Here is a 12,620-nt window from a genome sequence, read left to right on the forward strand (position 1 = left end):
ATCATTCCCTTTGGGAAGGTCTACAACAGGATATGGACAAACTATTCCCTGAGGAGTTTAAAAAATGCTTCTCAGAGACTACGGCCAAGTTGATTGCAGTGATCAGACAATAGTTAAGTACTGCTAAACACCTTGCAGAGACAGAGATGAGGCCTACGGCAATTTTCATCTCTTTGTGCAAGCATGCATGGCTCCACTCTGTGTCACTCCAGTATGACATGAAGGACAAGACTGGAGCCCTTTGATGACAAGGGCTTATTTTAGTGATGAGACTGATGCTACTATGGAGAAGATGAAAATATCAAAGTATACAGCAAAGTCATTCACAGCTCCAGCTACCTCTGCTTAAACACACTCAAAGTATAAGTCTTTCCCAAAACAAAGAATACACTTCCATCAATAGGAATGCAGGGATTTGAGAAAATATCATCCCTACAAAAAACAATTCTTTAAACTTAAGAATAAAGCTAACCAGGGCCAACGCAGTAAACAAGCTGAGGCCCAAAATCAGCATCTTTGAGGATTCTGTAGGTGCACCACTACAACACCAAGAACTTCTTGCCTATTCCAGATAGATAGATAAAATTCCTTGCTGGCATGTCAAATACACCACAAGTTGCCAATACCATCAAACTGGCAAGCCATGCCCCCAGATGGCACCACATAACATCAGCTTGTTTGGGTCCTCAAAATAATTTTTGTGAGGTATGCAGTAGAGTTCAAGGCCCTGCCAGTCTTTACAGGTGTGTGTTTCACATGGGCATTGTCACTTCTGATGGAGGAGGTGAAGGAATTTTTGGGTAAAGGAGCCATTGCCCCTGTACGGTAGTCAAGGAGGAAGAACGGATTCTACTTTTGCAGTACTTTCAAATCCCCAAAAGGGATGGAATGATTTGTCCCATAATGACTTTGTGTCAATTGAACATATTTGTTTATGTGGAAAAAAATCAGGATGATAGCTTTGCAAGACATACTGCCTCTTCTATGCCAGGAACAGTGGCTTGCAATGCTGGATGTAGCACTTATTTTCACATAGGCATCAGAGAAGATCATCGGAACTACCTGCAATTCATTGTGGGGGAGTCAGTATTCCAGTACAAGATATTACCTTTTGGACTGTTAACAGCACCACAGGTTTTCACGAAATGCATGGCAGTGATAGTAGCATATCTAAGAACAAGGGGGATAGCGATCTTCCCTTTCCTGGACAATTGGCTTCTAACTTCGGGAAGCAGAGAAGAGTTAAGTTCTCAGATGTCATATATACTATCCCTTCTCAAAGACCTGGGGATAAAAGTGAATTGGAAAAAATCTTACTTGGAACCAGTACAGTCAATAAACTTTATAGGATCTGTATTAAACACAGCAATAAATTGTGCATACTTACCAACAGAACATTTCAATGCCATCAAGAACCTTGTTCAGAAATTCCAAGCTCAACCAAACCAGTGGGCATATTATATCCAACATCATCTGGGTCTTATGGCCTCCTACAATTCAACTGTACATTACACATGTTTGAAAATAAGGAAACTGCAAATGTGGTTCCTTTCAGTCTTTCACCCCAATGTGGACAGTCAACAGCGTCTACTCAATATTCCATTCCCCATACTTCAATTGCTAAGTTTGTGGATGATCCCCCCCCCAAAAAAAAACCTACAAGGTGTTCCTTTCCAGAACCCAATGCCTTCAGTGTGGGTCACGAAAGATGCATTCCTAACCATTGCGGGGGGGGGGGCACACTGCAATAGCCATCAAGTACAGGATCATTGGACCCAACAACAGGAAAATTTGCATATTGACTTCCTGGAATTTCTGGGTGTGTGCATGGGCATGAAAGCCTTCATACCAATCTTGAAGGGTCAAGTTGTCCAGATACAGCTTGGCAACACAACCACCATTGCTTATATCAACAGGCAAGGTGGGACCGTGTCAAGATCCTTGTGCGCTCCGAGCCTTCACTGTTTTGGCACTGGTGCATATGGAACCAGATCCATCCTATAGCTATCCATAGCCAGATCCCCCTATAGCTATCCATAGAAAGTGAACGGACAATGTACTTGGGGACTACCTCAGTTGGACGTTTGCAAACCAACAGCAGCACGAGTGGGAGATCTACAAAAAGTTTCTGATGCCAAAATTCCAGGCATGGGTTTACCCTGCAAGAGACCTGTTTGCTACATTGCAAAATGCCAAATGCAGGGTACAACCCTCAATCTCTTGGCAATGCTTTCCAGATAGATTGGTCCAAGGAAATTCTTTAGATTTTCCCACCACAACCACTAATTGGCAGGGTGGTAACCAGGTTACTGGTGAGCAGGTATCATGCATTCTAATAATACCTTGGTGGCTCCGCCAGTCCTGGTTTCCATTGGTACTCATACTGTCCCATCACAGGTACCAGCTGCTTCCACAACATCCCAATCTCCTGTCTTGAGACATGGGACAAGTGCTACATCCAGACATAGCCACACTACATCTCACGGCATGGCAGATAGGCTTCTAAACAAGGTATCATTGAATTGGAGAAAACCATCAACAAGGCTAAACTATGCTAGTGATTGGAAGCTATTCAGAACATATGCAAGGGTAAATGGCTTCCATCCACTCAAAGCCTCGATCAGAGTAGTCCTGTTACTGATTTCTCTGAATTCATCCAGCTCAGCTAACATGTCCATAAAAGTGCACCTTGCCACTCTTGCCACCTTGTCCCACAAACGTCTGGGATGGGATGGAAAAACACTATTTACGCATCCACATTGCAAAGGTTTCTTGAAAGGATTGACTAATTTATATCCTCTGACAACCTATAGCCCAATGGAGTATATCACTAGTACTCTCAGTTTGACTTTGGAATCCATGAACTTTGCTCCTCTAAAACTAGTGACATTAAAAACTGCATTTCATATAGCAATTACCACAGCTTATAGACTGAGCGAACTGCCAGCTTTGTGCATAGATACTTCCTTTACAAAATTCTTCTGACAAAGTAGTGATGTGAATGGACCATGTGATCCTACCAAAAAGTCTCTCTTGACTTTAATCTAAACCAAGACATTATCTTGCCCACTTTCTTCTTTTTTTAGGGTGGCAAAAGCCTTTATGCCTATGGGTGGCAAAAAGGTTAATCTGCCCCTGTTGCTGACATTCAAACTGCAAAATGTTGAGCCCCCAAAATCCTTCAGGGGTCATTCTGCTTGGGTCTATGCTGCATCAGCAGCCCACTTACCCAGCATAACTTTCAGAGACATTTGCAAAGCGGCAACCTGGTCCTTGGAGTTGCCCTTTATAAAACACTATGCAGTTGACTTTCGCTCTGCAGCGGAAGCAGACTTTAGGAGAAGTGTGTTTTAAAGGATGTTTCAATAACTACTGCATCCTCCTCATTAGGGAGCTAGCTAAATGCCCATTCTTATGGATTCCAATGGATCACGATCCAGATAAACATGTTGCTTACCTGTAACTATGGATCTGGATCATGTTTTATTGGTTCATTAGAACAATGGGGCTCGCGCAGGAACCTCCCAGGCTGATTGCTCGGACCCAGACCCATGCTCGGTGCCGATGCCAACATCCACAACAACAGCGAGGAGACACCTCCAACTGAAAAATAAAGGGGACAATCAAAGAAACAAGACAACAAGGTTGTCTTTGGGGACAACCAAAGAAACAAGACTCAAATCTCCCGAGCTAACAAGGACTCTGTGAAGCAGGGGTTTGGATTGCTCAGTCAGTCCACTGCACATAGATACAATTCCCAAGGCCCCAAACATTGGTCTTGTAGTTGCCAGCAATTCCATCAAACTGGCAAGCCATGCTCAAGCATGGCACAACATAACATTTAGATCCTACTCAGGATCGTGGAAACGGGGTATGCAATAGAATTCATTGCAACTCCCCCATTCTTGGGACTGAGGTTCACCAAGGCAACTCCAGTACTCCTGGAAGAAGTGCAAGTGCTATTGGAAAAACAGGCAATTGTACCAGTGCAGTGGACAAGCAGGCTGACGGGGTTCTACTCCCGCTATTTCCAAATACCTAAGCGAGACAGAGGAATCCAGGCTATCATGGAGGCCTCAACTGGTTTATCTGGACACAGAAATTCAGAATGACAACGCTGCAGGCAATCCTACTCTTCCTAGCTCAGGACAAGTGGGCAGCAACGTTAGATTTAAAAGATGCCTATTTTCATGTAGGCATCCAAGAGACTTACCGAAAATATCTCAGGTTTATAGTGGGAGGTGCAGTGTACCAATATGAGGTCTTGTCCTTTGGGCTTTCAGCTGCCCCACAAGTTTTTACCAAGGTAATGGCCACAGTGGTGTCTTATTTGAGGACACAAGGCCTGACAGTCTAAACTTACTTGGACGATTGGCTCATAACAAACAACAGAGAACAGCTTATCAGTCAAATCCACACAATGGTACAACTTCTGCCTTGTTATTCTTCAGTATGAACATCTACATAGGCAGTCTTCCAGGAACCGGGGAAAATGGATGAACATCTACGTAGGCAGTCTTCCAGGAACCGGAAAAGATGGTGTCCAGCCCGCCTTTTATATCTTCCACACTGAGCATGTGAGGTGGAGTGGGGGCACCCAGAGGAGCTATAGCATTTGGCTCCGAGTAGGGTTGCCATATTCTGTCTATCCAAATCTGGGTGCCTAATTGGCATATTATGTAAATTGTCTTGAGAATAATTTCTCAGCAGAATAGTGACTACACTTTTGCTCCATAACTCTGCTTCTACAAGGGCTAAAGCTAAAAAGAAAGAATTCTGGGCGAATCTGGGTGGGCTAAGCAGTCTGGGTGAAACCCAAACTTCCGGGGGGCATGGCAAGTCTAGCTGCGAGGTCCCTGCACAGGTGTAGAGCCCGTTCTTAAGGATGTCGATGAATCACTTGCAGATCAATAGTTACAGGTAAGCAACCTGTTTTTCTTGCTAGAGAAGGACATCAGGGGAAAGGGAAGATATAAGCCAACAACAGTCTAGAACTGTGTGGAAACATGGAAGTAATTCTGAGTTCTGGCATTTAATATTAACTGTTGACATCCAACTAACAAAGCATGAACACTTCAAGGGACTGTGGCGTGCTATAGGAACTCTCACACTGTTTCCCCTCTCTCTTCTGTGTGCACACTACTGTGCCACAGCCCAGTTCGCCACAGCCCAGTTCGCCACAGCCTGGAAAACTTCAGAGGCCATCACTGATGGTCAACTGTATGTTTTCACTTCTGGGGCATAGAGAAAACTTCAGACTCTAAGGGCTCTGGTGTAACAGCAAGAATGCAGGGGGAAGGGGCAGTTGCACAAGGGCTCCCATCTCCTCATTTGAAGTATGCATGCTTCATTAGTCAGGATGTCAACCACTGCTAGTTATTAATTGTTCTGACTATTTATTTATTTATTTATTTATTTAACATATTTTTATACCGCCCAAAACTTGTCTCTAATAACAGTGTTGGTAAATTAATCTACAGTTTGTATGAAATGATTAGAATACAGCTGTTAAATCATAGTTTTATAAATAGCATATTTAGTTATTGTTATCTCCATCTCTTTTTAGAAACATTTGTTTGTGGGATACTCTGGTTGCACCTTCTAGTAGCTTGGTGCATGGTAAGTTTAAATTTATAAATATGTGCAACCCCCCCCCCACAAAAAAAACCCCCACCTATAGATTTATATATGTTAGAATGTTAAGACCTCTTAGATAATTGGTTACATTTTTTAATACAGTTGACTCTCTGTGAGCTTGCTTGGGCGGGGTGGGTGGGGGAGATGTTGGTCTAGAATTAATTTGTCTTGTTTTTGTTTAAACTTGTTCTAACAGATCACTATTATTATACAGGTGGACCTTGCTATCCACAGGGGTTCCGTTCCCGTTGATTTCTGCGGTTAACAAGGCATTCAGTCAATGGCAATTGGGGGCGGGGAGTTAGGTTCCTGCAGGGCAAAAACCAGGTGGAAATCAAAGAAATAAAGTGCTGTACCATGCTCCGCAGGTCTCCACCTGTCCAGCAATGCACCCCAAACCCCCAGTTTTGGGGATTTTCTAAAAAAAATCAGTTTAAATTTTCCCCCAAGAGCTACAAAATGGTTCTGCTAAGCAAAATGGTGGCCAGCAATGACCTCAGCGGTCATTTCCGACCACCTAGGAAGCTCTGATATGCGGATTTTAGCTACGTAAGCCGAGGTATACCACGGGTTCCAGGACCGCAGATGAAGTCCACCTGTACATGCAATTAAGATAATATATGCAACAGACTAATACACTGTTGAAACTTGTGTCAAATAGACACAATTATCCTGTAAGGAGAATCTCTTGTAACCAAGCAAAATATACTGCACACATTTGATTGATCTGTCCTGAAGTTTAAAATGGTAGATGATGGACCGGGTCTCACGATCCGTGAGACCCAGTTCCTAGCCGTGAGAAGGAAGAGCGGGCTACAGGATGCCGGCCCCGAGACAGAGCCGGTGGAGGCTGGGGAGGTTGGGGGCCGCGTGGCCCCCGGAAGCCTCAGTATGCCCTGAGTGAGCGCGCAGGGCATACTGGGGAGACCCCCAAGCCGGAGGCTGCTTTTAAGCCTCCCGGCCGGGGGGGTCTACTCACAAGTAGCTGCAGTGCGGAGCCACACCACGGCTACTCACGAGCAGATAGCCCAGGTTAAGCGGGCTAAGAGGCGGGCTACAGAACCCGGGCTAAGAGGCGGGCTACAGGAGCGGGTTAGCCGCTCCAGAACCACCGGGCTCGGCAGCAAGCCTGGTGGTTCTTACGATCACAAAAATCGGGCTAGGATTTTCCTAGCCCGATCTTTGTGATCGTAAGAATAGCCCCAATGTTTCCCTACCTACATGGATATGCTGTAATGCGAACACAAAGGCCAGTTGTCATTTTATTTCATAACTGGCAACTTCTTCAGTGATACATACTTCAGACAACTCTCTCCAGGCATCTGGAACAAATTACAGTTTTAGACAAAATGGAAACTAAGTTCCCGGCTACTTTTCCACTACCCACTTCTGGTTGTTGTGACCTAAAAATACATTAAAGACAAAAATTTCATAATTGAGTATTTTATAATTTTCTTGATTTCAGCCTTTACCTGTCATGACAGTGGAGCAACTGTCTTAGCATATGCCCCCAAACATCAGCTACTATTATCAGGCGGCAGAAAAGGCTATACTTGTATAATTGATCTTCGTCAAAAGCAGCAACGGCAATTTTTCCAGAGTCATGATTCTCAAGTTAAAGCAATTGCTGTAGATCCTACAGAAGAGTATTTTGTCACAGGATCTGCAGAAGGAAATATTAAGGTAACGTAATATAGGGGGAGGTGTGTGTGTGTGTGTGAGAGAGAGAGAGAGAGAGAGAGAGAAAGCTCATATGATGCTCAATGAAACGGTGACATTACCAATCAGCCAACGCTGCTGCACACACTGCAGGCAGCCCTGGAGGTGTTTTACAAGAGGGCAGTTGTGCAACTGTTTAAAACAGAGTGCCTGCAATATTGCAACACTACTAATGTTATTTCCAGTAAGTACTGCTATGCAACTGCAGGTGCACTGTTTTAAGTAGTTGTGCTTCTGCCCTTTTGCACAACCTTGCCAGGGCTTTCTGTGTAGCGGTACCAGTGCCATTGCATATCATGTGGGTCAACATTTTATGTTCATTATAGATTCCCCCAAGAACTGTTGTACTGAATTGTGGTATTTGCTGTTTTTCTCTTTCCTTTTTTGGTCTAGCCCTTTAGTATTGCCTTAATTATGTGAGTTTCGGTATTAATAAATAAACTTTCATATAACACTAAAAATAACAAATAATGAATAGGTTCTTAAGCAGAACCTCCGGCAACTAAAACTCTTATTTTTTTGTATCTTTTTCTTTAGGTATGGAGTCTTTCTAGTTTCAGTCTACTTCATACTTTTATCAACGAACATTCTCGACAGTCGATTTTCAGAAATCTTGGGACAGGTGTCATGCAGATCGAAACAGGACCAGCAAATCACATATTCTCATGTGGAGCTGATGGGACAGTAAAAATGAGAATCTTGCCTGATCGATTTAGTCCATTCAGTGACGTGTTGAAAAATGATGTAAAACTCATGCTCTGATGTGTTGATTCTGGAAAATATTTTATAAGTGGCTAACAAATGTAAAGTATGTTGATGATTGTACAGCTAGCACCACAATAACACTCTCTGATGTTTATATTTATTGCTTGGAGCTTTAGTCCTTGATGCATTGTTGCCTTAAAGATTAATAAGTTCCTTCTGATTTTGCCTAAAGAACCATAGATGATTCAGTAAATATTTATAAGTATGTTGCAGAAGTATCTCTTTTTTCATTTGTGGTAATGCCTTGTCCTGTTAGGAGTACATGGTCTTTCTTGTCTTTTTTCTCTCTCTCCACTGATTCTTTTCTAAAGACCATTCCATAAGGAAGCCTTATTACGTCATCTCTTATTCTGATAAGCAGAACTATCCGTTGCCAAATTCCTGCTCCTAGCTATTACTATAGCTTGTACTGAGTAAAATAAGCAAAGTTGTTTCTGAGGCCAATGCCCATGGGGACGCTATAGTGGCAGTTTTTACAGTTGAGCCACCACTGATACCCAGTTCCTAGAATTTAAGTTTCTTGCCATTTGAACTCTGTCTCCAGAGCTGAGGACTGAAGGAATAAACCTTGTCTTGCCTGAATCACTGCTATCAGGATGGCAGCCTTTTCCTTAAACCAAGAGATAAACGTATATTTTTAACTCTGAGCCCTGTTTCAAAATATGCAAGTAGTGTGTGGATATTTCCCTCATAAAACTGTTTAAGGATTATATTTTAAAAAATCATAATATGAAGCTTTAGTGTTGATGGGACAAACCATAGGAATGTGTTGCATAGAATACTGAATTAGAAACTTTATTTTGTAAAGTAAGTGTGTGTGTGTGTGTGTATAATATTGTAGAAAACAGACAGATAATGCCATTTACTATTTCCAGTGAATTTGTTTTCATTTAGCAGAAAGATGCTGTTTTCCCAGCATTTAGACCATAATAGCTTTTTAATTACTTTTCTGAAGCAAACAAGTTTAGAAAAGAATACAAATGACTATTCTACTGTATGAAATAAACTATAGATTTATAATTGAAAAAAAATCAAAGAAAGTATATTGAAATAAGATTTTGAAATTTTTTGCCAAAATGTAAAATTGTATAATTATATACATTAACTGTTTTGACCAAAATATAAGATGCACAAAGCCTTCAACATTTTCCTATGTGCTAAAACAGTCTATGTAACTATTTTGGGTTACTATTTTATTTTAGAAGTGTACAAAGCTTGAAAATATGTGAACTTAAATAAGAGACTGGTTACTCAAATGTAAAATGACATACTTTGCTAAAATATTTTGTGGAGAAGAAAACCCAGTATCAATACAATGTTTCATGTAAAACAATGTTGTCTGGGACTGGATGGTGTCAATAAAACAAATGAAGGGCTTGTATAATGAATTTTGTAATATCCTCAGGACACTTATTTTAAAAGTTTAATTTTAACATTTTGTAAAACTTTTATAATATGATTTTTAATGTACTTAGCACCTTGTGCAAGCAGTACCTAGAGGGGTGGTTTTTTAAGCACTTAACCTGGGTCTAAATCTGTGCAATAACATATACAGTACTCAATTTTAAGAGAAGAAATGCACAGCAGCATTTCAAAGAACTGGTGTGGCTGTTTGATACCGTTAATCTTAATCATTTTTCCTCTGCATTATTTGTAAATTAAGTTGCATTGATAAGGCCAGAAGAGCAGCTCAGTGCTACCTATTTTCAGCCGCGTGCCTGGTGAGCATTGCATTAAAAGCCTGATCCTGAGACTTGTTGCACCAGAAATAAGGTAGTGCTGTATGTACCCATTGTGGGGCCAGTGCAAAGTGATCAACAATTATGTGCAAGGGTTGCAGAAGAATTACACTGGCCTTACAGACAGTCTGCACAGGTATTTAGGAATGGATTGTGAGTCTAAGTGCTATGACCAGGATATTCCATGTAGGTATATTAAAGCACTGGTTCTTTAATCATTAAATTAAAAAGACAAATATGGAAACGATGTTGGTATGGATGTTTAGGATACCAACATCTTTCAGTTGCTGGGTTCTATTCCTGAGCTGAAAGGTATAAAAGATGACTACTTCAGGTGATTTGCAATTGGAATAATCACTTTTACCTGTATGTTAAGCAGATTTAACATAGAAATAATTCATATTTGACTAGTGCTATCATTTTTAGTCATTTTTGAGAAGTTGCACTTAAAGCTTGCCAAGACTCTATTGTGTAGTTCTGTGCGTCTACTAGAAAAATGGTAATTTAGTGTTTTTTATGAAGAATGCTCTGAAACTATTATTTACATTTTGTAATATTATGATGTATTTAGCACAGACTCATGATGCCTAAATAAACAATCATGCAGAGACTCGTTCCAAAATGCAACAGATACTATCAGTCTGACATTTCTTTATTTCACTCAATTGATATATGAAGCAGTCAGTTAAATTTTGCCCATGTCACCTAAAGACCTGGTTTACAGCTAAAAGAGTAACATGGCTGAAGATTAGATGAGTGGGATGAATTCACTTTTTATTAATCAATTTGCTAATGAAGCATATATTATTTTTGTTGACTGATGATGAATCAGAGACTACCATCCCATTGCCCCAGCATGATTGCACAAGATATGACCTTGTGCATATGATACAAGCAATGGTGTTTTTTTTTAGTAGTCCTTGCAAACTACTGTATCAATAATGGTTCCTGCCATCTTTTGTGGGGTTTCTCTTCTTCTAGCAGTGTAGAATAGTTGCCCAGTTGGGGGAAACGTGCACAGAATACTATAAGTACAAAGGGACCCCATCCCCCTCCATTCCTCTACCTGGCTCTGTGCAGTCTTCCCCCAGCAGCTGCTGGCCATGACTGGTTGTCATATTGTTTAGAATTTGGGGGGCAGCCTGAAAGCATTCATTTGGCTAGGTAGGACCATATACTGTGCAAGTGCAAAAATCCTGGGGTGGGGGGGGTGAGTTCTCTCTTTTTTTGTTCTTTTTTAGCATAATATTTTAATGGGAGATCTTTTGGTTATAACACTTAAATCAAGGTTTTCTGACATGGACACAGGTGTCATGATCTGGCAATTCTTGCATGTGGAAACAGGTTCTTGTTCACATTTTGAAAAGGTGCTGTGGGAGGAATCTTACAGCAGTGGATCATGGCACATTCCAAGCAAAGCTGCGAGCACCCATGAGCTATTTAGGGTAGGAGGCAGATGTAAAATACATTCACACATTTTTGTCATGGTACTGCAAAAGGTTTTTGCCTTTTCACCTGACTGATGCTACAAGTGGCTTCTGTTAGAATGCAATGATTTCTGGAACAGAGACTCTGGAACAGAATGAGGTCATTCACATAATCAAAAACAGTTCTACCCAGGTTTGGGAGCTGTGCGTGCTCCCATCTTTTGGTTGTGTGGAAGCAAGGTAAGAGGAGAAGCTGCCCAGGTTTTGCTCCAAACTTGCTTCTACACAACCGGAAATTGAGAGCTCACTTATTTATTTATTTAATCATATCTCTATACAGCCTGATATGTACATCTCGAGGAACATAGTTTCCAAACTCAGGCAGAACAGTTTTTTATTGTGTGAATAACCCTTATCTGTCCTCAAGCATGGGATCCAAAGACATGTACATACCAAACAGCACCTCACACATAACATACTACAAATCAAGCTTGTTTTCAAAGTGACCCATAGCTTTTGTCATATGAACTAGGAACTGCTCTACCACAAATATTGAATTGGAATTCTGATGCCTGGTTTCTTCTACTATATTCATGTTCCTTAAGGAAAGTAAGCTTATGAGATCACCCAGCATACATGAAATGACATAAAATATTAATCAGTATATTTATTTTAACACTTCTCTTCTTGCAGGTTTCTCTTACTCTCCTTTACTTTGCATTTGGATAATTTTCTATTAGTCCTAGGGAAAACAGCTGAAGTCATCCAGATGTATGCTAGTAGTTTAAAATGTTAATTCATACTAGCCTTTCTATATGAATATGATGAATATTTATATACCACTTTTCAACAAAAGTTCCCAAGGCAGTTTACATAGATATAAAGAAATGAAATGGCTCCCTGTCCCCAAAGGGCTCACAATCTTTTTTAAAAAGAACATAAGATAGACACCAGCAACAACAAGGGATGCTCTGCTGGGGATGGATAGGGCCAGTTGCTCTCTGCCTGCTAAATAAAGAGAATCACCACTTTTAAAAGGTGCCTTTTTGTTCAGTTATATTACATCTCTAATGTAAAATGCCTCTATCAGCTACACTTCTGATAGTTAAGAGACAATGTTAGAATTATCTTTAGCAAGTTGATCATACTACTACAATTTGCAAACCTGATATGGAAATCATCCTATCATAAGCACAGAGTTGGATGGATCTGCCTTAGCTGCTGTTCCAAAAAATGCTATTTTTTCATTTTAATAGGACAGCTTTAGAACTTTGATGGCTCTTTGGAATTTACTACAGAATTGAGCTAGATCCTATTTGCAGCCTAGAAAACA

General features: G+C 40.9%; 1 protein-coding gene across 8 annotated transcripts in view; it reads left to right on the top strand.

The window, feature by feature from the left end:
- DMXL1 (Dmx like 1) overlaps positions 1–10,491 on the top strand; it is a 151,963-nt gene extending 141,472 nt beyond the window's left edge. For all 8 annotated transcript variants that reach the window (XM_053294358.1, XM_053294360.1, XM_053294359.1 and 5 more), the window contains 3 exons: positions 5,567–5,619; positions 7,103–7,320; positions 7,894–10,491. In XM_053294358.1, coding sequence (XP_053150333.1) covers positions 5,567–5,619; positions 7,103–7,320; positions 7,894–8,118 — 496 coding nt within the window. In that variant the 3' untranslated portion in view covers positions 8,119–10,491. The remainder of the gene's footprint in view (positions 1–5,566; positions 5,620–7,102; positions 7,321–7,893) is intronic.
- Positions 10,492–12,620: the final 2,129 nt, after the last annotated feature.

This window comes from Hemicordylus capensis, chromosome 2 (genome assembly GCF_027244095.1).
Source record: "Hemicordylus capensis ecotype Gifberg chromosome 2, rHemCap1.1.pri, whole genome shotgun sequence".
Lineage (NCBI taxonomy): Eukaryota > Metazoa > Chordata > Lepidosauria > Squamata > Cordylidae > Hemicordylus > Hemicordylus capensis.